The 24,404-nt window shown below is 45.8% G+C and overlaps 1 protein-coding gene across 6 annotated transcripts in view; it reads right to left on the bottom strand.

The window, feature by feature from the left end:
- MLLT6 (MLLT6, PHD finger containing) overlaps window positions 1-24,404 on the bottom strand; it is a 90,051-nt gene that overhangs the window by 14,902 nt on the left and 50,745 nt on the right. For 4 of the 6 annotated variants that reach the window (XM_080979279.1, XM_080979282.1, XM_080979284.1 and 1 more), the window contains exons 8-10: window positions 23,641-23,739; window positions 5,276-5,453; window positions 4,124-4,726 (exon numbers count right to left, since the gene is read on the bottom strand). In XM_080979279.1, coding sequence (XP_080835405.1) covers window positions 4,124-4,726; window positions 5,276-5,453; window positions 23,641-23,739 — 880 coding nt within the window. The remainder of the gene's footprint in view (window positions 1-4,123; window positions 4,727-5,275; window positions 5,454-23,640; window positions 23,740-24,404) is intronic. The other 2 variants (XM_080979281.1, XM_080979283.1) reach the window with 1 other exon arrangement.

Here is a 24,404-nt window from a genome sequence, read left to right as displayed (position 1 = left end):
CCTTACTGAACTGAGAGGAGAACACACCTACTTCTCGATTCCATATTGGCAGATGAGAAAACTACATTTACATTCCACCCACCTGGATGACTCTTGCCTAGGTAAGCAACCAGCACAAGAAGCAGAAAATGGGGACCGGGAGGGGATGAGAGAGAGAATGGGAGAGAAAGAAATTTAGCAAATGGGTAAGTATCTGCTGGTATCTTCACTTCCATTTAAGATGATGCCACCGGCACTCTAAGGGACACTCTTTAGACCAGAGCTTTCCAAACAGTGTGTCGCAATATGTTAGTGTGCCGGCTAGAGTGTGTAGATGTGTCTTGTGAACGCTCCTCCCGGGGCTGGTAAGCGGTTAGCTTAACCTCCGGTTTGCTAGTAAAACTGAATTATTATGTTGCAAGATGATGCGCGTCTAAAAAGTGTGCCACCAAGATGAAAAGTTCTGAAAGCTCTGGTTTAGGCACTCGCACCTGCTAAGTGCAGACTTGCAACATCTCTGTCGGCCACCGAAAATGTAATGTGTGAACGCAACAACAACAACAAAAAGCACGTTTGCAAGCACGCCAATCGCAAGAAGTTCATCAGGGAGCTGGCTGCAGCTGTGTGAGGAAAAATTCGCCCTTAGTAGGCCTGGATTACGGGTTGACAGGCAGACCCACCTCACGCAAAAAGGCTGTTTCCTTTGAACTCAAGGGAGCGAGGGAAACAGGGGAGGAAAATCCGTATGGCCTGAGGTTACGATTATGGGTAGGCGTGTGTGGCTTGCAGCAGCTCCTCCCTGAGAAATAATTGCATCCTGGTTTCTCTTTCTCTTCCACTCCGCCGGCCCAGGGAATGACACAGAGCTCAGCTATGCCTCCTATGCCTCCCCTTCCACCCTCTCATCTGTCCATGTGACCTGAATAGCAAGCCGGCACAGAGATGAGAGCATGCCAAATCAGCTGTGCCCAGGTCAGGCCTCCCACTTCCTTCCCCTTTAACCCTTTTTTGCTGATGCTGCCCCTTCTTTGCCATTAGTGTCACTGCCAGGAAGGTGTTGCTGGTGGGATTTTTAAAGGTTTTTTTTTTACAGTGCCTCGCTTCCTGGCAGTCTCAAACACACACACAATGGGTGTGTTGATGAAGCACTTTTGGGAACGTCCTTCAGCGTGTAATGGGATCGCTACTTGGCAGGGAAATGAAGTGCAGGTGTTGCGATTCCACTCCGCCACAATGCCGGGATGCTTGGAAGCCGGGCTGCTCTGCCACGATGATGTGGCTTGGGATGTGGGCACCACAGTCATGTGCATTAGCCCTAGTTTGTGTGCAGCGTTCATCACAGGATGGGGAGGCTGTAGAATCGGGATTGGGACATGGAGAAAAATAAGTTCGTGGCCCTAGAGCAGCCTTTCTCAATCATCCCTAGCTAGCAGGACCAGCAGTCAGGGATGATGGGAGTTGTAGTCCAATGACATCTGGGGCACCAAAGCTGAGAAAGGTCACCCTAGAGTGACCATGGGCAAGTGAGGCCAAGGCTCCCGCACCTTTAATTCTTGCTTAGAAGAATTTCAGCAGGGGATTTCAGCAGCTGCAAAATGCATGCCGAACAACATCTGCTGAAATCCCCTCTCCTGCATAAGTATCGGTGCCCAACCAGTTAAGAGTGGGGGGGAAGGAGGCCAGCAGTAGGTGGCGCCAGAGTCAATGGCAGGCAAAGCTAATGAATTAAGAGTTTTGCTCCAATCTTCCTCCTTGCTGCAAGACTATGGAGACAAGAGGAAGCTGTTGCAAGCAGGAATCACCCCCCCCAGTGGATGTAAGTAAGAACGCAGACAGATGAGAGCTGGCTGAGACAGGTGGGGCTATGCCCCATTTGCCCTGGTGGTTCAGTTTCCACTGATAACTATTAAAGGTGTAAGAGCCCTGTTTTATTTTTCACCAACCTACACCCTCCCCAGCTGCTATTTGGTATGGGAAAGATGCTGCCACTGGTGCCAATGACAGCCTCCCTTCCATGTCAAGCAGCAGCTTTGGGGGGGGGGGAGGACTTTTTGTGGGTTTCACAGCACAGGGGAGTGTTAAAAAAAAACCACCCTCACAAGTATGGGGAACCTTTGCCTCCCCCAAATGTTGCTGAAGTACAATTCTATCATTCCTGGCCATTGGCCACACTTGCTGATTTGTAGTTGTAGTTGTAGTTCAGCAATATCCAGAAGGCCAAGTCTTCTCCACACCTGGAATAAAGGAAGAGGCAAAGGCTGACATGATGAATAGGCCTAGATACAAAGAGTCCGCAATACAAGTGAGCAACAACCGGCACAGCTACTGCCTGAAAGCACAACTGGAGTAACACTAAAGGACTTGGGGAAGAATAAGCATATTCTCTGGGGCAAAGAAAAACAAACCCCTCATTTTACAAGGACATACCCGACTCTAGGCCATGTTTCTATACACATTTCCACCATTGCACAAGTGCTGCAAAACAGATTCCGTTTCTGTTAACTGAGAAGAGGGTTCAAGGAACAGCACAGAGCTCAGAAGGACCACCCTCCCAGCTCCTGGAAGTCTTGCTTGTGGTTCAGCAGCCTTCTGGCTTTTGAGACTAGCAGTGCAAACATCTTTTCTGCTGCAAGCACCTGGCTCAGGAAGTTGAGATGCGCTGTGGTTTGCTGGCTTGTTGCACTCGCAGAAGAAATCACACTGACACACATCACGGGTGCCTTGCCACAAACAGCGCAGGAAGCGGCTCTGAGATTTCACCAGGTAAGAACATAAGAAGAGCCTTACTGGATCAAACAGAAGGGCCAGCTAGCCCAACATCTTGTTCTCATAAAAGCCAACCAGACCTAAGTACGATAGCACTATTCCTCAGTTCTGATTCCCAGCAACAGGTCTACAGAGGCATACTGCCTTCAACAGTAGATGCAGAACACATCCATCACAGTTGGCAGCCACTGATGGCCCTGTCCTTCATTAATGTGTCTTTTAAAGCAGTGTTTCCCAAAGTTGGGTCTCCAGCAGTTTTCGGACTATAATTCCCATCATCCCTGACCACTGGTCCTGCCAGCTAGGGATGATGGGAGTTGTAGTCCCCAAACAGCTGGAGACCCAAGTTTGGGAAACACTGTTTTAAAGCCTGAGATATCGCAAGGTAAGGACAGCCCTTCTGAATTAGACCAAAGGTCAATCTAGTCTAGTATCCTGTTCTCTCAGTATTACTATCCACGTTGCAAACCTTATCCCCACAGCTACTAAGGACTTGGATGGCGCCTGGAAACTTAGGGTTGATAGCACCTTTGCTACCCTCAAAACACACACAAATTTCCCCAGCACTGCGGTGAACACCGATGGCGATGGGGTAATGAGAAGTTCTGCAACTTTTTATCACAGCTTCTCTGGCACGGGTTATATTTGGACTTCGTCGACTGCCTACTGGCTAGCATGCATGTCATCTCCAACACACACACACGCATACAGATTTGCCTATAAAAGCAGACAGCTCATCTGACACATGATGACAGAGGCGAGACTGAAGCTGTTCAACTTGCTTGTGTGTTTGCTTGCATTTTACAGAGTTGCAATGTCAGGTTCGCTCTGTGGGTAAAGAACCCACTGCAACCACTTCATATTTCTCTAGATAGGTAAAGGTAAAGGGGACCACTGACCATTAGGTCCAGTCGTGGTCGACTCTGGGGTTGCGGTGCTCATTTCGCTTTATTGGCCGAGGGAGCCGGCATACAGCTTCCAGGTCATGTGGCCAGCATGACTAAGCCGCTTCTGGCGAACCAGAGCAGCTCACGGAAACGCTGTTTACTTTCCCGCCGGAGCACTACCTATTTATCTACTTGCACTTTGACATGCTTTCAAACTGCTAGGTTGGCAGGAGCAGGGACTGAGCAACAGGAGCTCTTCCCATCGCGTGGATTCGAACCGCCGACCTTCTGATCGGCAAGTCCTAGGCTCTGTGGTTTAACCCACAGCGCCACCCACGTCCCTTATTTCTCTAGACAGATAGACGTAAATACCTGCCTTCACTCTTGGTTTCTTTTGTTTTGTTTTTTCAAGCTGAGAGCCTCAGAACTCTGCACCAGAAGCCAAAACCAATAGGATATGCAGCATCCTGCCTAGAGGCTGTGGTACCTACCTGATCCCAGAAGCGGAGATTCCATACTGAGGCTCGGAAGGGCAGCTGCATGGCTGAAAGACCGAGAGGACCCTCCGATGCTGGAGCTGACCAGGGACCCCCCGGAGAAGGGCGAAGACGATGTAGCTGTGGATCCAACCAGCTGGGCGCCTGGGACTTCCTTGTTCTTGCTCCCTTTGGGCCTCCCTGGCCCATGCTTGCTTTTCTTGCTGGCCTTGTGCTTTTTTTCCTTCAGGACTTCTCCTTCCTCAACGTTGAGGGACGGCATCCGTTTGTGGCTGCCGCCACTGCTGCCGCCACTCCCGCCAGAGGTGCCCCCAATAGAGTTGGAGACCTTGTAGTCCACGGGGGAAGCATCGTGCCCCCTCTGCTGGCTGACGGCCGAAGTGGAGAAGCGCATGATGGAGCCGAAACCCGAGAAGATCACCTTTTGCTCAAAGACGTCGCTTTTCTGCCCTTCGTACAATGGGGAGCAATGAGCGGAAGACGAGGAGGAAGAGACAGGCTTGCGGTATTTCTCTTCCTCTGGCTGCTGCTGCTGCTGCTCCAGCTTTGGGAAGGTTACGAAGTCCTGGGAGAAGGGCAAGGAGCTGCATGAGGTACCTGGAAGGGGATCAAGGGAAATCTTGAAACCTTAAGCAGGCAGAGATGAGGCATCAGAGCTATAGCTGTCACAGATCTAAGTCTACGTGTTCATTTGTTTGCTTGCAAAATGCCTAAAGGTGCAGAAGGCACCGCTGGAGAAAGCCTCACTGCTCACAGTTGAAAAAAACTAGATGCTCTTCTCACTTGCTGGATGGTTGACGAAGACTGCAATCGAAAAGGCAAAACCCACCAGGTGGACAACGTGGTTCCTTCTGGATTGTGTTGGGCTACAATTCCTATCATCCCTGACCACTGGCAGTGTGGGCTGGGGGCTGATGGCACTTGTAGTCCAAAAAACATCTGGGGACCCCCCCTCACACACACTGAATGCATCAACTGAAAAGAAGACTTAGCATGTCTAATTGCATGCACTTACATTCATATGGCTAGTTACTATCAGGTTGCATCCAACTAAGTCCTATTCATAACAGACTCATTTATATTAATGGACTGAAGCCCACTGTCACGGCTGACCCTACTGGCTCCCAGTTCCTTCCCATGCTTCACCTGCAGGTGGAAATGTCCCACTGGAAGAGGATGTGCCAAAACCCGTTGAGCTTTTCCCACTTCCTGACTTCTTGGCCTTGTGGCTTGTGCCATGGCTTGAAGACTTCTTGCCTTTCACTTCCGACCGAATGACCTCTGCGGTTTCTTTACTGCTCTCGTGGTGGTTGGTGGAAGTCTGCTGAAATGGACACATGACATAAGGAGAGAGAGATTTGAGACATTGAGCTGACATTGTCTTGAATACATCACACCTAATACATGTGAATTTGGGACATTTTTGGAACGTGCTACTGCTATCAGGAATCTTTGGAGCTCAAACCCTAAAATTCTTGTTAAGAACATCAGGCCAGTCAGTGGTCCATTTTGTTCAGTGGCCCATTTATTCCAGGGTCCCGCTTCCACAGAGGCCAAACAGATGCCTATGGGAAACCTCTGAGCATAACCTGAGTGCAACAGCGCTATCCCCTTCAGAGGTTTCCAGAAACTGAAACATTGCTGCCTCCAACATAACCATCAGGGTTAGTAGCCAATGATAAGACTTATCCTCAATGAATTATTATTATTATTATTATTATTATTATTATTATTATTATTATTATTTAAAGCCATCCAAGTTGGTTGCCCTTAGTGACATCGTTCAATTATGCTAGTCGCCAAAATTGTGGATACATTTAGGAAAAGTTGCTATTTCTTAGGTCTAATGACTCGTAACACCAGTCTTTTTCAGAATACAGTGGTACCTCAGGTTAAGTACTTAATTCGTTCCGGAGGTCCGTACTTAACCTCAAACTGTTCTTAACCTGAAGCACCACTTTAGCTAATAGGGCCTCCTGCTGCTGCCGTGCTGCCGGAGCACAATTTCTGTTCTCATCCTGAAGCAAGTTCTTAACCTGAAGCACTATTTCTGGGTTAGCGGAATGTGTAACCTGAAGCATATGTAACTCGAGGTACCACTGTAATACAATAAAATACAGTATCATTAGGAAGATAATTTAATGATAAGCATTCAACCATCAGAGTTGGTACAAGAAGTACATAGCTGACTTCCAGAAATATGAGGTGCCCAATTATTTATTTTTATTTCTGAAACACAAGTTTTCTGATATACCAGACTTGCACAAAACAGCAAGTTGCTTTTTTAAAAAAGTATGCCACACCCAGCCTCTCTAGCAGTCCAGCAAGCAGTGCCTCACCTACAGAAGCAGAGGATGTGGGCATAGATGATACCCAGCAAAAGGTCACCACACACATGAAAAACCCACTTCCTGTCTACACCATGTGCTTCAGTATGTCCACACTTGGGTAACATGCAATCTTCTGTTAGATTTCCTTCCCCCCTCCCTTTACTGCATTATCTACAAACTGGGAAAATACGAATTAAATGTGGGCAGGGAGTAAAGGCTGCCACTCCAATGAGAATGACATTGTGCAGGCAAAGCAAAAAGCACACACATACATGGGCTGCATTTAATCCACTTGGAACTTCCATGTGCACACAGCCTTCATTTGAGAGCAACGAGTCATTGTAAGGGCCTAAGGGGGAAAGCAAAAGTTGAAGAGCTTTCAAAGTAAGGACTAGAAACTTGATGTGTGTGTTTTTTTAAAAAAAGTTGCAGCAATTATTAGCCAGACTGTGAGGTGGCCCCCTGTGGGCAATCAAGAATTCTTCCAGATGACTTCCCTGAAAAAAGTAGTGTGCAGTGCAAAAACTTTTGATACACGGTTTAAAAAAACCAAAATCTCCATTTCCCCGGCGGTGTGTAATCAAGCTATCACCGTACAACAGCTGGGAGGTTAAAATGCATTCCAGATGTGCCAGAAGTACGTGGAAAAGAGAGGGGTGAAAATCTAAAGCGGGAGGCCTGTGCCTTCTCCAGGCCAGCAACTCCTGGGATGTTAAAAAGTTAAACCCTTCTGATTTACGAACTTGGGGCGGCGGGGGGGTGATCTTTGACAACCACATCTGCCAAATGGAAGGGAAGCAGAAAAGAGATGGGGCAATGCAAGAGCAGCAGTCAACTATGCTAAACCCTCTAAGGAACCGCAAAAATGACCCATATCCCAAGCAGGTTCAGCCGGCACACGGACCTCACTAACCACACCTCTGAAAGAGAAGCCCAAAGAATTTCCTTCTTCTCATCAGCTCCTCTCCCTGCAAAAGTATTTTGGAACCCATGCACAGCACATACAAAGTCATACGTGGGTGGGAAATAACCCAGAATCCACATCAAAGGCCTTCTTTTTAATCCGTCAGGCCAAAAGGTGATGGAGTGAATAATAATGTATTAATGCTGGGCAAAAGCCTGACTCAGAAAATGAATCCTGAGTGGAAAATTCATTAAAATTTCAAACAGCAAGCAGTTAAGTAGAGGAACCCAGATGTTTTAGGGGACTGCTGATGAGAAGTTAAGATTTTTCAATTTAAGTTCAAACAAAGGTACCCAATGTATGAGACCAACTTGTCGCTATCCTATACAAATAGTGCTTGTCTCCTTAGGTGGGAGTCGAGTTCTACTCATCTCTAGAGACAGAGACTTCGGCCATTCATCCTTCATGGGAAGTTCTCCAACTTCCCCTGTTGGAACAGGGACCTTCCATGTCCTCATTGGCTCCCAGCCTTACATTCTGACTGGATGCCAGTGGGAGTTCTATATAAAGCCTTCCTAATGCAGGTCATCCCCTAGTCTGTCTGCAAGCCAGGACTTCCTCACTCACACCTGATCAATTTTTTGCTCTGGCCTCTCTAGTTCTTTCTTTGCTCCCTTGGTCTGTTGGGTGATGTCCAGCCAGCTAGGCATCTGATAGCAACTGGAATAACTTATTCACACCATACGCTTAAAGCATATCCAATGCACATTAAAAGCACAGGGTTCTCCCCTATCAAAGAATCCTAGGAATTGTAGTTTAAGGGTGCTGGGAACTATAGCTCTATGAGGGGAAACTACAGGTCCCAGGATTCTCTGGGGAAAGTCATGTGCTCCAAATGTCTGTGAATGTAGCTTTAAATGTAGAGTGTGGATCTATTCTTCAGTAGGGGCACAAAAACCCTGATCACCCTCAGTTCCTTGACTTTGCTTCAACCATTTAGAAGCACTACCCCCAGATCGAGCGAGTTCACCCTTCTTCTCTCCTCGCGAATTGCTCCCAATCTCCCAAGACACATTCTCAGCAATATTCAGAGAGCAATCAAACAATCAACGAGAGCTTAGACACAAAGACAAGCAGAGCACCCACAGCCACAAGCTACCACCTGGAGAGAGAGTATACCTGATTCACAGCCACCTTCAGCCAGCACTCCCGTCCCTTGTACTTGGAGGCAGGATCTGCTCCATAAAGCAGAGGAACATCTCCCAGATTCTGGCTTGTGAGATGAGCTGCTACAAGGAATGACAGAGACTGGAGGAAGAAGCAAGGAAGCTGGATGCTGGTGGAGTGGGGAGGAGAGAATTAAAAAAAACAAACAACCAGCGGCAGCTGAATTGTGCGCCTCGGATTAGACTAGCACTACTCTGACAGCAGGAGGAGGAGGAAAGAACAATAAACAATCAAACCCAGTTGAGGGTTCTTCTCCTGCAAACAAGACAAAAGGGATACAGTGAAACTGGGAGCGAAATGCAAGAAGCTGCTGGGAAGAGAGCAATAGCTTGTCAGAGGGGACTTCTGTCTTGTTTTGTTAGAGCAAACAGAGCCAAGCCCAAAAGAAAGGAATAAAATGGGGGGGTCCTGTGTCCAGAATGGTGCACAGATTTGAGTGGTTCACTGCCTATGCTGTACAACTTCAGACTTCGTGTTGGTCAGATGTCTGAATCTTTCCATAGGTCCTCCTCACATAGAGAACTAGGATGTCAAGGAGAAGTGTTACATTGGATGCAGGTGAGAGCTCACACCATCAGATGCTTCTCCATTAAATACTGTGACTGCTGCTGCTACTAGTAATCTAACACACACAAAAGCAGCATGTCAGGGAGAGGTAGGCAATGTTGTGCCAGATCAGCTTTCACCAACCTAGTGCCCTGAGGATGTTTTGTGCTGCAACCCTCATCAGCTCCAAAGCTGATCTGCAGGTTGGTGAAAGCTGATCTAGGCTGTGCTAGACAGACCAAATTGCCTGGCCCAGTTGTAAGGGCAGCTTCAGATGATGAAGTAGGACCGGCTCCTGCCTGCAGGCTTCCAAACTAAAAGGGAAGCAAAGGGGAGGGAAAGTCTCTTCCTGCCCAGGGACCACAAAAGCTCCTGGCCATTAATTTGACCCAGCAGGAGTCTTGCGGACAGAGATGGGTCCCAATTTTGGGGTGGCCCAGGCAGAAAATCCAAAGGGCACACCACCCCAAAATGTATAAATAACAAACTTAATAATGGGACAACTGGCTGCCAAAATGTGCAGCTGCAGTCGCTGCAGCAGCTGCCTTGCTCGGCCAACAGGCCCATCAGGATACGGCAGAGGAGGGAAAGGGAGGTAGGTTGGTTCCACCATCAGCTCTGCTGAGAAACCTGCTCCATCAAGTTCCTTCATTAGGTTGCAGAAGAGGAGAGAAGAGAAGAGGAACAGGGCCACTCCATCTGCTCTGTGGAGAGACCAGCAACTTTTGGCTCCCCTCTCCTCAAGTTGTTTCCTTCCCAGCAGGCCATTATACAAACTATGTAATTAAGAATTAGTGCCTGGGTTTGCTATATTCCTCCTCCATCCCAAACCGTTTTTCCTTTGGTAGCTTATTTTTTAAACCATAAACCCGAGGACAGAGGATATCTTATTACTGATCTTTCCAAGATGCTCGGAGTGCCTTTCTTTTTAAGCTAAAGGGCAGGGTAAATATTATTTAACTTTAAATAAATAAATGATAGCAGAGCAAGATCTGCCTACGAAACAAGGAACACAGAGCAGACATGTATCCTGTTGCAGAGGTATTCCATGGCTGAACAGTGTGTCAGTATAGGTGTTGTGAAGAGGAAGAAGGTATGGTTGGTAAAACACCTTGCAAATTAAAAGCCTTTTCTAAATTATTATTACTATACTGGTCCAAATATAAGCCCCCCCCCCCAATATATAGACACACATACCCAGGAGAGCTCTTAAATCACGACCTCTCTACCTACAAGAGGATTATTATAGGCAACACTCAAGTTTTATACAAGCCAGATTTGGGGTGGGGGGGGGGAGTGTGGCCTATATTCCGACCAATACGATACTATTCATAAAAAAAGGTTGTCACTTAAAAAGGTAAAGGACCCCTGACAGTTAGGTCCAGTCACAGACGACTCTGGGGTTGCGGCGTTCATCTCGCTTTACAGGCTGAAGGAGCCGGCGTTTGTCCACAGACAGTTTTTCCGGGTCATGTGACCAGCATGACTAAGCTGCTTCTGGCGCAATGGAACACTAAAACTTCCATCCTGGATGATGCAAGGTTGCAGGACTTCAGATATGGCGATGGGCTCTCTGTTCCTCCCAAGTTAGGATAAAGGTAAAGGGACCCCTGACCGTTAGGTCCGGTCGCGGATGACTCTGGGGTTGCAGCGCTCATCTCGCTTTATTGGCCGAGGGAGCTGGCGTACAGCTTCCGGGTCATGTGGCCAGCATGACTAAGCCGCTTCTGGCGAACCAGAGCAGCGCACGGAAACGCCATTTACCTTCCCGCCGGAGCGGTACCTATTTATTTACTTGCACTTTGATATGCTTTCGAACTGCTAGGTTGGCAGGAGCAGGGACCGAGCAACGGGAGCTCACCCTGTTGCGGGGATTCGAACCGGCGACCTTCTGATCGGCAAGCCCAAGAGGCTCAGTGGTTTAGACCACAGCACCACCCCCGCCCCAACAAGGTTGTCACCTACTGAGTGTGAAATGAGATGCATTATTCAGCAGCATTTGCAAATACACAGAAAACCCCATACAAGCAACTGGTAGAAAACATGCCATCGCTGATGAGTGCATACAGACAACTAAAATATACAAAGCAATATACAGATTGTACAGAAATGCATTAGACCAATTCCTTCCTGGAAGATAGCTAAGTCTATCCATAGCCAGGAACTATAATAGTGAAACTGAACCTCCATGGCATGAGGAATGATATCAGATTATCAGGTGTTGGGAACACACAACAGGATGTCTCAACTGTGCTCTGTTTGTGTGCTTCCAGAGGCACCCAGTTGGTCGCTGCAGTAAACAACATGCTGGACTAAAAATACTCCTTGTCTAATCCAGCAAGCCAATTCTTATATTTGCAAATGGAAGGTCAAAAAAGGGTGAAAATTGAGCTAGGGAAACAGTTCTAGAAGTTCTTTTCCAGTGTAAGGAAGATGCCCAGAGATGTGTGAAACAATAATGAAGATAAGAGCACCACTGTGCATGTGTAGAGTATTTTCCTTCTCGTGACTAACCCACAAATATCCGAGAATGGGGAACAGAGCTTTCAAGTTAGGGGAATATGACTTCCAGGCAGGCTCAAACAGCGAGCCCCTCTCAAGTCGGGAAATTAAAGCCCTCCTTAAAATTTCTTTCTCAGACTTGCTTTATATCCAAAAGGATTTAGGTCAGCTGCAATCTCTGGTGACACTAGGAAACCCAGTGGGAACTCCGCCTATGGCATGAGAGCATCCAATTAAAATACTTCTTCCTCCGTCACAGCCTCCTGACCTGGATTATGGAGGCTGGGGAGGGATCATAAACCAAGAGGGGCAAACGGCAGAGAGAGAGAGAGAGAGAGAGAGAGAGAGAGAGAGAAAGTTTTCAATTTGGAGAGCCAGATGTTGAGGGTCTCCATCTGTGGCAATGTATTGAATGCCTGTCAACAAGTAATCAGAATGTCTGCAGCTGCCAGGGTGGGGTGGGCGTCCAGAGTGGGGTAGGGTAGAGGAGTGAAAGGATGCAGATTTAGGCAGCAGAACAAGGCATCAAAGTGGACTGCACCACTTCAGGAAGGTGGGGGGGGGATATCCCATTTTCGAAAGCTCCTATGTGCTTAAAAACTCCCTGCAAATAGAAAATCAACACGGTAGGCAAAAAACTTTGCTCCTCAATCATGTGCCGATTTTCCATTTGCAGGGAGAATCATAGAATCAGGTTTACCTTATTATGTTTTTAATATGGGCTTTGTGTCATTCATAAATGCTATTTCTCATCTGTAATCTCATTCTGCCGCATGCGTAGACCGAGACCTCAATTCAACTACATTGCAGAGAGAGAGAAAGCAGGGTATGGATTCCCCCAAGTGTAAAAGAGGCTATCTTGCCTTGTTGTTATCAGCAATAAGAGAAAAGGAGGCAGTGCCTGTGGATGCAAAACCTATTAGTCCTGCTGAAGGAAAGAAAATTCAGTATTTCCTTTTAGCATTTATAGATTCCGAGCGGTTTATTGATTAATGGATTAATGCAGGGATGGCTGTTTTCTCCTCCAAGGATCTCTCTCTTCTCTGAATAGTGGTCCGGGGGCAAAAGCTATATTTACTGCAGAACTTGACCCTCCTCACTGTGGATCCTTGTTATTTCAAAGATACAGGATTCCTCTCAAAAGTTATTCAAAACTGCGAAAGAAGTTCAGTGCCATGCAGCAACCATGAAGCTAAAAAAGGGCTTCACGGCTATGAAACACTTAATGTAATAAACCTTAATCTTGCCTCCTTCCTTTCTAAACAACCCCAAACACTTTTCTCGTATGTAGATGCTGCTGCAACCCCAGCAATCGTTTTTGTCATCCTGTTTCTTTTTAATCTTTTCCAGCACTAGGATACCCTTTCTAAGATGCGACAAGAAAACGAGTGAGGAACAGAAGCAAATCTGCGAAAAATAATAACATAATACAGTAATATTAAAATAGTAATGTGATGGGAAATCTCCCTCTCCCACCAGATTGGTTTGCTTAAAAAGTAAAAGCTTGAACTAATTTTTTGCTGAATAGGCTTTGAAATCACCTACTTATTTGCATATTGGCACAGAATACAAATTTGGCTGCCTTAGCAACGGTACCACAAATTCTCTCTTTCCCAGCCAATCAAAAGGAGACAACCAGCATTGTTGGCACTGGGCTGTGGAAGCCAAGGGCTGCGTGCTTGCCCTTTCTCCAGCATTGAGTTTAGCAGGGAGAAGGCTTATTCCTGTACATCTTGGAAGGAGCCATAGGTGCAGGTGCCAAAGCTGAATCCATTTCTCTCCTTCACTTTTGAGACGCTGATGGATGAGATCAGGGTTGGGGGTTTTTTTCAGACAAGAAGGCAGGTTGTACTTCCAACTACATGCCTTGAGATCACAAACCTTGCTGTGTTTACTGGCAAGTTTTCAAGGTATTGCTTTTGCCACAGACGCGTCAATCTGCATTCATCAGAGCACAGTATCATTCCTTATTCACAAGATCATTAAAACCATTCATGCCAAGACTGGTCAGATCAGCCCTCATTCAAACACAGGTTTTTTTTGTTTTGTGTGGGTGTTTTTTTGCCAGACAGGACAACAAAACAATAGGATGTTGCATACTTAGCTGGCAGTCACTAAAGCATAGGGCTGTGTGTGTGTGTGTGTGTGTGTGTGTGTGTATGTGTGTGGTGAGGTTCTGCTTTCACAAAAGGCTACTTACCTCCTTAGATCAGATAAGCAGCATTGGCCACAAGCCAATTTGGTACATGAGGTGGTCAATCTAAAAGGCACCTACCTCTCTTACCATTTAACACAGGGCATAATCCACCAAGAAGTTCTTCTGCATAAGCAGAAGGAGTGTCTCCACCCCCATCGTTCAGGCCAGATGCTGAGGCCCAGCTCCGAGGGCCTTCTGGCGGTTCCCTCACTGCGAGAAGTGAGGTTACAGGGAACCAGGCAGAGGGCCTTCTCGGTAGTGGCGCCTGCCCTGTGGAACGCCCTCCCAGCAGATGTCAAGGAAATAATCAACTCTCTGACTTTTAGAAGATATCTGAAGGCAGCCCCGTTTAGGGAAGTTTTTAATGTTTTATCATGTTTTAATATTCTGTTGGGAGCCGCCCAGAGTGGCTGGGGTAGAAATAACAAATTGTTGTTGTTATTGTTAAGCTGCAGTGAAATGAACTATTGCACTCTTGCACAGCTCTTTCTGCATTGCAGGGGGTTGAACCAGATGACCCTTGGGGTCCCATCCAATTCTATGATTCTATGACAATTTCAATGGGACTTGTGCAGAACTGCCTGACGGACCATGCCCCGTGTTTATTTACATGGATGTGTTTGTGGAGAGGGGTAAGGTGTTGGCCTTTTCTCACCTAATTTCCCAATAATGGATCAGGCTGCCTCATCTCTGATGAGACTCTTTTCCTTCTCCCTCATTGTCTACATGCAATAAAAGTCTGATGGGGCTTCCCTCTCCCTCTTTTTTTTATTATTTAAAGGAAACAGAGGGTTAATTGTCTACAACCCAAGCTAAGCAGCCAGGTTTTAAGTTTCACTGAGACCTTGAGAATAATCTTCTTAGCATGTCAGCTCCAGACAGCTCCGTGAACCAGGCGACTCCATGGGTGATGAAAGAGAGAGTCTAATTGCACTAGTATAAGCCAAGAGAACACATGGGAGGGGGAGAGAGGGAGGGAGGGAGAGAAAAGAGGAGAAAACCACGAAGAAGAAGCAGCGACAATCTTTCCTGAACACCCTCATCAAAACACTCCATTCCAGAAATGGTGACCCCATAATTCCTTGCAGGGACTGAGAAAAAAAACAGTAAGACAATGAACTCAATAAGAATTTGTTGTCCAGGTATTAATGGCTAGGAGGTAACTCCTTAGAAATCAGAGATATCAGGGCAGTGATTCGTCATCAGGGACAAAAAAAATCCCATGTATCATGGTGGTGCCTGGCCTGATGAACCACCTTAAAGGAAGTGGGAGGGAAGCCCTAGAGGGAAAGGTACCACTGTATGAGGGAGGGGTAGGGGTTGTTTATGTGCAATGAAGACACCTCCCCCTAAGTAATGTTGGTTGTTGCCACAGCCTCTCTCTCAGTGACCATGATGGTTTGCCTTTATAGACTGCTTACTAGTAAAAGACCTCGAAGCAGTTCACAATACTGTAGAGTGAAAAAAGGCATTTGAAAATATATAAACACAATAAGTACAATAAAAACGATCTCAAATTATTTATATAGTAACAGAACAAATGCACAAACAACATCCACATATAGAAACGGTTATCACAATAAACAAAACCAGAGAGCATTGCAAAGCAGCATAACGCAACACACGTTTATTCACCCAAGCACTCAGTCAGCCTCACTCACAACCATTGCAATCATTCACTACCAACCACTCGGACACAAAACCACTCACATTCAATGTTATGACCCAAAAAGGATCGCTGCCAAGCATACACAGGCAAGAGACTCTACCCATCTCTGAAGCATTAATAGAGTCATGCCTCACACCCAATGGACTATCTAATTCTCCCCTCTCACCTGAGAGGATCCCAGTTCTAAACCAGAGCATGCTCTCACCCTGTGGAGTTTAAATTATTTTAATTCACTCGTGATGGGAGAGTTTGTATCTCAGGGATAGTATGGGAGGGATCTGTTGTTCAGGCACAACAACTTAGAGGCATCAGTGTGAACAATGGACAGTTTATTGAAGCTTGTTGCACACAGCACAGCAGGGATGTGTTGCAAACGAAAGTCCATAAAGTATCTGTCCACATGGTTTGTTTCCCCCGCAACCAAATCAGTCAAAAGGTTAGCCAACAAGGCAACTAAATTCACAGTGAATTTCTGGCAGTAGCCCACAACTCTCCCAATCTGCTGACATTTCATTCCAGCGGTAGGCCAGGTATCCTGTCACACAGGATAACTCTGAAACAAAATACTGAACTTGCATTTTAATGGTATTATCAATGCACCCAGCACAGAGGATTCACAGGACTCCCCACCCCCAAATGCTTGCTGAACACTGACATCATCGTCAATGTGGACATCTTTGAGTCCGTTCCAACTCTATGATTCTATGATTCCATTCTCAAATCAGAACAAGACCTTGTCTGTACATAACTGAAAACTTGCAGCTTTCCCATGGAATCTGAAGGGCATCATTGTGATCTGGAACAGTCTTGGCATTCTGGGAAGTTGTATCAACTCATTGGATAGTTTAAATCTTGGACAGGTGGATTCCCAGGTTATTCCATCCACCCCACTCTACTTCTTGGGCCAGGGCACAAAACAGAAGGAAACTGGGCCAACCCAGGCTTATCACTACAGCATGTGCCATGGAAATACAATTCATAAGGTGGACTTATATGCCTATTTCTTGCTTAGCAGCCCATGTACAAAAGGGCTATTTTCCCTTATGGATACAGTGAGTCAGTAGGATTTTGTCTTGGACACATCCCTGAATGGTACATATGAAAATTTAATCCAGTTAACACCTCTGCTGTTTGTCCTTGAACTATCATCTTATTTACAAGAGATAATGGGAACAGTCCATGTATGTAGGCATAGTTACATCGTATATGCCCAACCGGTACATAACCATAGGAAGCTGATGGCGCACCAGTGGGAACACCTGCTTTGGGCTGAGTAGTGAAGTCCACTACCCAGCTGGGCCTTTCTTCACTGGGATGGAGGATATTCTCTTGTTGTTGCTGCTACTGCCTCATTGGTCCAGGAAATAGGTGAAGCTCCTCAATCTCTGCCACGTCTTAATAGCCTGAGTGGCATTTAGCAATGGGCAATGGGACTCCCGTGCCTCAGGAGAGGTGGGCTTTCACTCCCAAGTTCCTGGTAATACGCTTCTAGATTCTACAAAAGGAAAGGATGTGACTTGAGCAGATATGAATATCTCCAGGAAAACAGCAACAGAGCCAAGAGTCTCCGGGGTATTACACAGAACCTCAATGCTCGGGAGGCAGCAGGAGGAGTTCAGCTATCAGCTCAGTAGTATGTATCAAATATTTGACCTACAAGAGTCTTTTAGGCCTAATAATTTCATATCTGCTGTGTCTTTTGTAACCTGCTTGTACACAGTCTAGAGACTACAGTGTTAAACCAATATATAAATTGTCGCTGCCTGGGGAACACTGGGTCTCTCTGTTGTGGTTGGTAAATTTCTGCATGAGTGCCTATCTGATGTATGAAACTTGCCACAAACGTGGTGATAGCCGTGGGCTTAGATCAAAGGGGACTGGACAAAATTCACGGTGGACAGGTCTGTCTATGGCTATTAGTCATAATGGCTAAACTTCAGCCACTCCACTGAATACCAGCTGCTGAGGGACAAGCGGGGGGTGGGGATGCCGGGGGAGAGGGCATTTGTATCTGCTCCCACTATGATGTCCATGTTCCACCAATGTAATCAGAATGAATCCAGATTATTTTTCTCCAGGTAAGGACACCACCCAGACACGAAGGCAGCTTAAGTATTATTTAATTTCTTCAGGTAACTGAGTCGTTTTGCTGTCATCGAGCCCTTAGTTACAGCACTGGAGCTCTGGCTGCTTCATTTTCTTTTATTTGCCCTATCTGTGGGCAATTTCCACTTGTCCTGTGCATAGGAAGCATGGGTCTGATCAGTTTTCCACTTGTCCTGTGCTTTTCTAGAGCCCTGCATTTTTCTTCTGCCCATTTCAAAATATGGCAACCCTTGCCACTGTTATGACCTTAAGGCAGAGATCTCAGTGGCACTCTGCCCCTATTGCCCCGTCAGAGTTACCACTGCTGGATGAGTGAAGGCTGCAAATTTGCCCAAAGGGCTGGCACTCTCTCCTAGCCCTGCTGCTGCCTGGATGGTAAAATCGGGCATTTGCTGGGGACTCAAGACCAGCACAGGGCCCACTACCCTAAAACGGCTATCATGCCCACTTTGGACAGAGTTCTCAGGAAGACTGGACGCAACCTAAGTGTGTTCTCAGCTTGCAATTCTCACCTCATCCACGATGGGGGCGGAGGGCACGGAAGCTGCCGTACCCAACCACATTCTCACTCCCAAAGCTATTCTTCCTCCTCCCCAAACTGTAAACACCCACAGCTATTGCAGCCCCACTTTCCAGAGATGTTCATGAACCTGATGGTAAACTGAGACTCCTCAAACTGCACAGTGGTACCTTGGTTTACGCACTTAATCGGTTCCGGAAGTCCATTCCTAAACCAAAGCGTTCTTAAACCAAGACGTGCTTTCCCATAACAGCGGCGGACTCCGTTTACAAATAGAACACACTCAACAGGAAGCGAAACATGTTCTGCTTCCAAGGCAAAGTTCACAAACCAAAACACCTACTTCCGGGTTTGCAGAGTTCTTAATCCCTGTTCATACACTAAGATGTTCTTAAACCAAGGTACCACTGTATTTGAAAGTGCGGTCCGCTAATTCAGATGTTCAAAGTATCCTTCATATGACGACAGCTCCCCTTACCAAGGGCTCATCAGGTCGTGTGTGGATGCAGCTACTTGGAAGCAAATGTTTCAATTCCTATATCACCAGGTGAGGGGAGGAAATGTGCCACCTGCACTCTGACAGTTTCTTGGTGGGAAGCTGCAGCTTTGGCCACATGTTACTGCACATGAATGTATCCCAAGGGATACTCAGTGCGCATCATGTGGATATAGCAACAGCTGTAAAATAAGAGCTGTGGCTGAGCAAGTGGGTGAGCTGCTTACATCTGTATGTGCACATTCATTATTGAGACTTTGTTTCCAGGCCTATTAAACACTGGAGTCTTTGCTCCTTAAATTTCCAAGCATGCAAACAGATCCAAGATGTGGTTTGAGTTCGATGCCAGAAAGGCATGAATGTCTCCATAAAGCAGTGATAGTTGCAATAAGCAATTCTGAGGTTTAAAAAAACTGCAGGTGGAGGGGGGCAGCTCTCCCCAATGATGAAAGTGTGCCTGTTCCCTAAACACAGTCTGTTATCTTCCCCTCCCTCTAAGCGATCCAGCTAATATCTCCAAACAGGACATTGTAACATATGAGTAAGCATTCGAACAATTGTTTCCACCTGTATTTTTCATGTTTCTGGACTTTAATTTGCTAACAATGTTATGTCTAACCTGGATATGGCGGGGGGGGGGGCAGAAATATAAAAGAACAACAACAACGATGATGATTTGTTATTATATTGCACTCATTACTGCTAATTAGTAGCAAAAATAAATCATTTAGTCCTCATCCTGAATTGAAAGGGAGTCTAATTGAGTAAGCATATTCCTGCTTACTCACAGTCGCCCCCGAACAGCTTTATCTCCACCCTCCCCTGCCTCTAGTGCTCCCCCCCGTTATTAATATGTAGATTGTAAGCTTCTTGGGGCAGGTATCTTGTCATATTTCCCCATGTTAGTGTGTGCCATGTACATGGATGGCACAGGAGAAACACCACAACTCCTAAACTACCGTACTTTTCCGTGTATAAGACTATGTTTTTTTACTCTAAAATAAGGTTCAAAATTGGGGCTCGTCTTATACACGGATAGTATCTCCCCCCCATTTTCTTAAATCGGAGTCCCCCATAATAGGGGGCGTCTTATAGACGGAAAAATACGCTAAATTAAAACAGCCTAGTTTGTGTGTTTGAGCAAGCGCTTGCACAATCACCACACACTTATTTTAAACTATCCTCAGATCTTTGGATTTGAGAGGTATTGCCTTACATGCACTATGCTGCTTTACCCTAGATGTGCTCATTTTGAACCCTTGACAGGCCCCAAAGAGAAATTTCACTAATGCTGTGTAATCCTGACCTGTCTCAAACAGCCCCCCCAGCCCAGCCCAACCCAGCCCCGCCCTGCCACCCTCCCCCTGGGTCTCCCACATATCTCTGTGGCCTCACCCTTGTCCTGACCTGGAGAGATATCCTGCTGTTTGCAGTTCCAGCTCTGGGCCTCCTAACAGGTTGTCTTACACAGCTACATAATTTTCTTAATGGCCAATTTTAACTCCTTCCAGGATTCTTGGAGCCACGCAGGTGGCAGAGTGGGAAAAGTTCCATGTGAAGATTCTCAGCCCATTCTGTACTCCACAATGTCTAAGGGACGGACACTTTGGAGGCTTACAAGCAGCAGACAGAGACGTGAGGGGGGGGGATTATTCATTCTCTCTCTCTCTCCAAACTTGAGAATATTCCCAGGAAGGCAGGTTAAGACTGAAAGTGTGCATTTCGCTAATGGAAGTCATTGACACTGGATGCTATAAGACACATAACATAAATGAGTTCTTGTTCCGCTGTTAAAATTCAGTTTGTGATTAGCTGGTTAATATTTTTGAACAAGGAATATGCTTTGAATTTAGGAAAGGGTTGAGAGTGCAGAAATATTGGCTCTGGCCACTGATACGTCCCACAGCCAGGATGGCCAATTATCAGAGATGTTAGGATGAGGTCGTCCACAAAGGTAAAGATAAAGGACCCCATGACAGTTAAGTCTAGTCAAATGCGACTATGGGGTTGCGGCACTCATCTCACTTTCAGGCCGAGGCAGCCAGCGTTTGTCCACAGACAGGTCATGTGGCCAGTATGAATAAACCGCTTTTGGTGCAACGGAACACTGTGACAGAAACCAGAGCGCATGGAAATGCCGTTTACCTTCCTGCCGCAGCAGTACCTATTTATTTACTTGCACTTGCGTGCTTTCGAACTGCTAGGTTGGCAGGAGCTGGGACTGAGCAATGGGAGCTCACTCCGTCACAGGGATTTGAACCGCCGACCTTCCAATCGGCAAGCCCAAGACGCTCAGTGGTTTAGACCACAGCACCACCCACATCCCTGGCTGTCCGCAACATCTAGAGGGCACCACATTGGCTACCCATGGTATACCATGTGGTTTCTAATCTCTTGTCCCCAGTGTTCACACATTACAAAACTCCGCAGTTGGCCCCATTGGTTCTAACCACAAAATGACCTTGGAAACTCTATTCACATGCCTTCACTAAATACCTTTTTCACAGATTATCCATGACTGATATTTACCTCTGACATGAAGCCGTTACCAAGCACTTAGTCTATCTGACCAACATTAACAATATGGTGGTGGAGGCTTACACACATTGAGCACCTCATCCAATCCATGTGGCTGCTCACAATCTCTATTAAGCATCTCCACACATATTTAAATCCATTCACATGAAATAGACATCATTTCAAGGTAGAGAGGCGAAAGGGGGTGACCAGGCCCCTTCTGGACAAACTTTTGGAGAACAACAGTTGAACTAAACTAATCCCACAAGAATATAAATCCACATTCAGGCTATGCTAGATCCAATTAAAACAATCTAGTTTAATTAAGCAGGATAGGATTGCAGGGCAGACGACAGTTTCCCCAGGAATTACTCATTAGCAGAGGGGTTTCTGATGGTTAAACAAATGATGTTTTCAAGAAGTGAAAGCAAGCTCTACTAAGGGTCCCGCTTATATGCTCCACACCCTGCACCTATATGGATGAGGCCTGGAGCAAACTAATGAGAACCATACTTCAAGGTCCTACTGCAGATTTAGGCATTATTTTGTTCCCATGGTCTTCAAGGGAGGAAGCTGATTTCCTAGCCCGCTGGTGCCCCCAGTCATTGAGCCCCTAAGCTACATTATAAGGAGCATAGGTCCAAGAGCTGGCAAGGTTCAGGGTGCGTAACCAGCTGGCACTTCTTGCCACTATTTTATTAAATTTCCATACCACTTTATACATATAGATCTCAGGGCGGTTCACAACATAAAATCACAATATAGAAAACACAAAATACACAATAAAAACAAAACCAAAGACAACCCAATAATCCCCTCCAATAATGCATGTGTAGACATACATAAGATTATTATTATTAAATTTATATCCTACCCTTCTTCCTGAGGGAGTTCAGATTGCACCGCTAATCACTTTGTTTCATACCAGCTGCATTTTTGTGGTATCTGAACATCAAACCACATCCTACAATCTCAAAAAATCCGGCAACATCATCTCACTACATGACTTAAAATATGCACGCTCTCAAACAGCCTACCATGCCCATCCTACAGTGCAATGTGGTACAAAGTAAGTCAAAATGTTTATCTTAAGGATGGAACTATATCAAGTGGTTTGAAAGAGGGATAACTGCTTCTGCAGCAAATACACGCATCCCGTTTTTAGCTCCGGTAAACAGGTCTTGCAGGAGTTTGTATTGTTTCAAAACCCTGCAAAACCTGCTTGGCCAGAGGTAACAGTGGGACAAAAGAAGATGTGTGCAATGACTACAGAAACAGATTCCTCTCTCTTGGACCACTTTCAGCTCTTTAAAAAAACCACTGCCCATCTCCAGCCTCAAAGCCCAATTATTATGCATTACGCATGTGAACAAAAACCTATGTGTGAACACATATGGGGCTTTTTATTGAACCAAGCAATTGGCAGCACTGAAGCAATCATAGCACAAACAGAACTGCCTGAAATTCAAGCCAAGAGATTGATTTTTCCATAGAAAATCTGCTGCCAGAGGCTTGGAAAACAGAGCTGGAAATGGAATTCCTCCGGCAGGCTTTCACTTCCCTACTTAGCCTAATGGGCTAACCCTGATGCAGATTAAGTAATGTGAGATTTGGCCCTAGAAAATGTAGCCCAGTCGTTTCACCTGGTTTACAATCAGGCTTGAGAGACAGAGAGAGAGCAAAGCAAAGCTCTGCGATTAGATTATTAATGCTACGGAAGGCCTGAAGTGAAACATGTTCTTCAGGAACGAGCTGTGACATGCTTCTGAAATCACTCAAGGGTTTAGCTTAGCGATTATGTCATCAGCAGCAGACAGCTGCAATATGAGCTTCTCAGGGCTCAGAGCTTGCTTGTGGTGGGGAAGTGAAGGGAAGAGCATTGGGGGAATGTGTGCAATTAGGACCTGAAACAAATTGGAGTGGGTGCAGCAAGGAAGGACTTGTACATCTATCTTTCTTCTCTTGCTTGATCTATTTTTTCCACTCTCAAGGGAGGGCTGTGTATAAAACACAGGTCCTGAATTCGGGTAAATTATTATTATTATTATTATTATTATTATTATTATTAAAATTTATATACCACCCTTCACCCAAAGATCATAGGACAGGTTAATCTTGTTTGTACACCCAGAAAAACTGAATTCTGCAACCTGAAAAGTGAGGTTAAAATTTACCGCAGTTGTGTTTCTCTCCCCCCCCGCCCGCCCCATACTATAATGTTTTGTATTTCTCATGGCTACATGGGGAATGCAGAGCACAGGTGTGTCTATTGAAACCTTGCTTATTCTCCCCTCTGGCTTCTGAGAATCTAACATTTATATCAACACACTTATCTTCACAATCATGAGGTCTCAAAACATGAAAACAACTCCTACACTTTTTCAAGAGGCTGAATATTAGACACCGATACCAAATATCACAGCACTTGCCAAAACAACCAACCAACAAACAAATATTGGTGCTCCATTGCAAACACCTCACATGGGGTTTTCATTACCTTTTCAGTGACAATGGGAGTGGAGGACAGTGTGAGACTTGTGGGTGATTCCGAATGCTTCTTGTGCTTCTGTTTAGGCCTTTCCTTGTCCTTCCGACTCTATAAAAGGAAGATCAAAAGACAATGTATTCCACCCTTCCAGCAGCAAGTGAGAAAAGAAGCTGTAAGGGGAAGGCATCAAGCGAGGATGACAGTCTAGATTGTATATCTCAGAAGCCATTTCTTTCCCCACCATCCACAGCAACTCTGGCTCATCACCAAAAACATCTGCCTGGAGTAACCGCTCCTCCAGGTGCAGACAACATCTGGCATGCAGATCCATGACAAAAATCCATATCAGGTTCAGATTAAGATTATACATATACACACACATGCATATACATCATACAAGGCCCTCCAGCTATTCCCTGGGAATTCCTTCTTCTCCTGGATCAGCTTCATCAGAGGACACCTGAATTTTGCCTCTCCTTAAAAATAAAGATATCACTAAATCCCAAGAAAAGGTTATCCGAGATTTTTCACTGCCCAGAAAAGCTGGCCACTACACCCTGAAAACAGCTAATTGAATGATTTTGAAAAGATTTGCTTAATTTTTGTCATGGCTTATATATTTCTTGGGAGGAGTAAGGAGGTCCTCAAACACCATCCAGTGAATCACTGGGAACCCTGCTTACTAACTGTTATTCACGCTTCTTTTTCCTGCTTCAGGGACTAGAAACTTGATTTCATTTCTTGAAATGAATAAAACAGCATTACAAAATCTG

This window comes from Podarcis pityusensis, assembly GCF_964106645.2.
Source record: "Podarcis pityusensis genome assembly, chromosome: 13".
Classification (NCBI taxonomy): Eukaryota; Metazoa; Chordata; class Lepidosauria; order Squamata; family Lacertidae; genus Podarcis; species Podarcis pityusensis.
The sequence above is the reverse complement of the archived record's forward strand: the minus strand, read 5'-3'. Positions and strand labels throughout refer to the sequence as shown.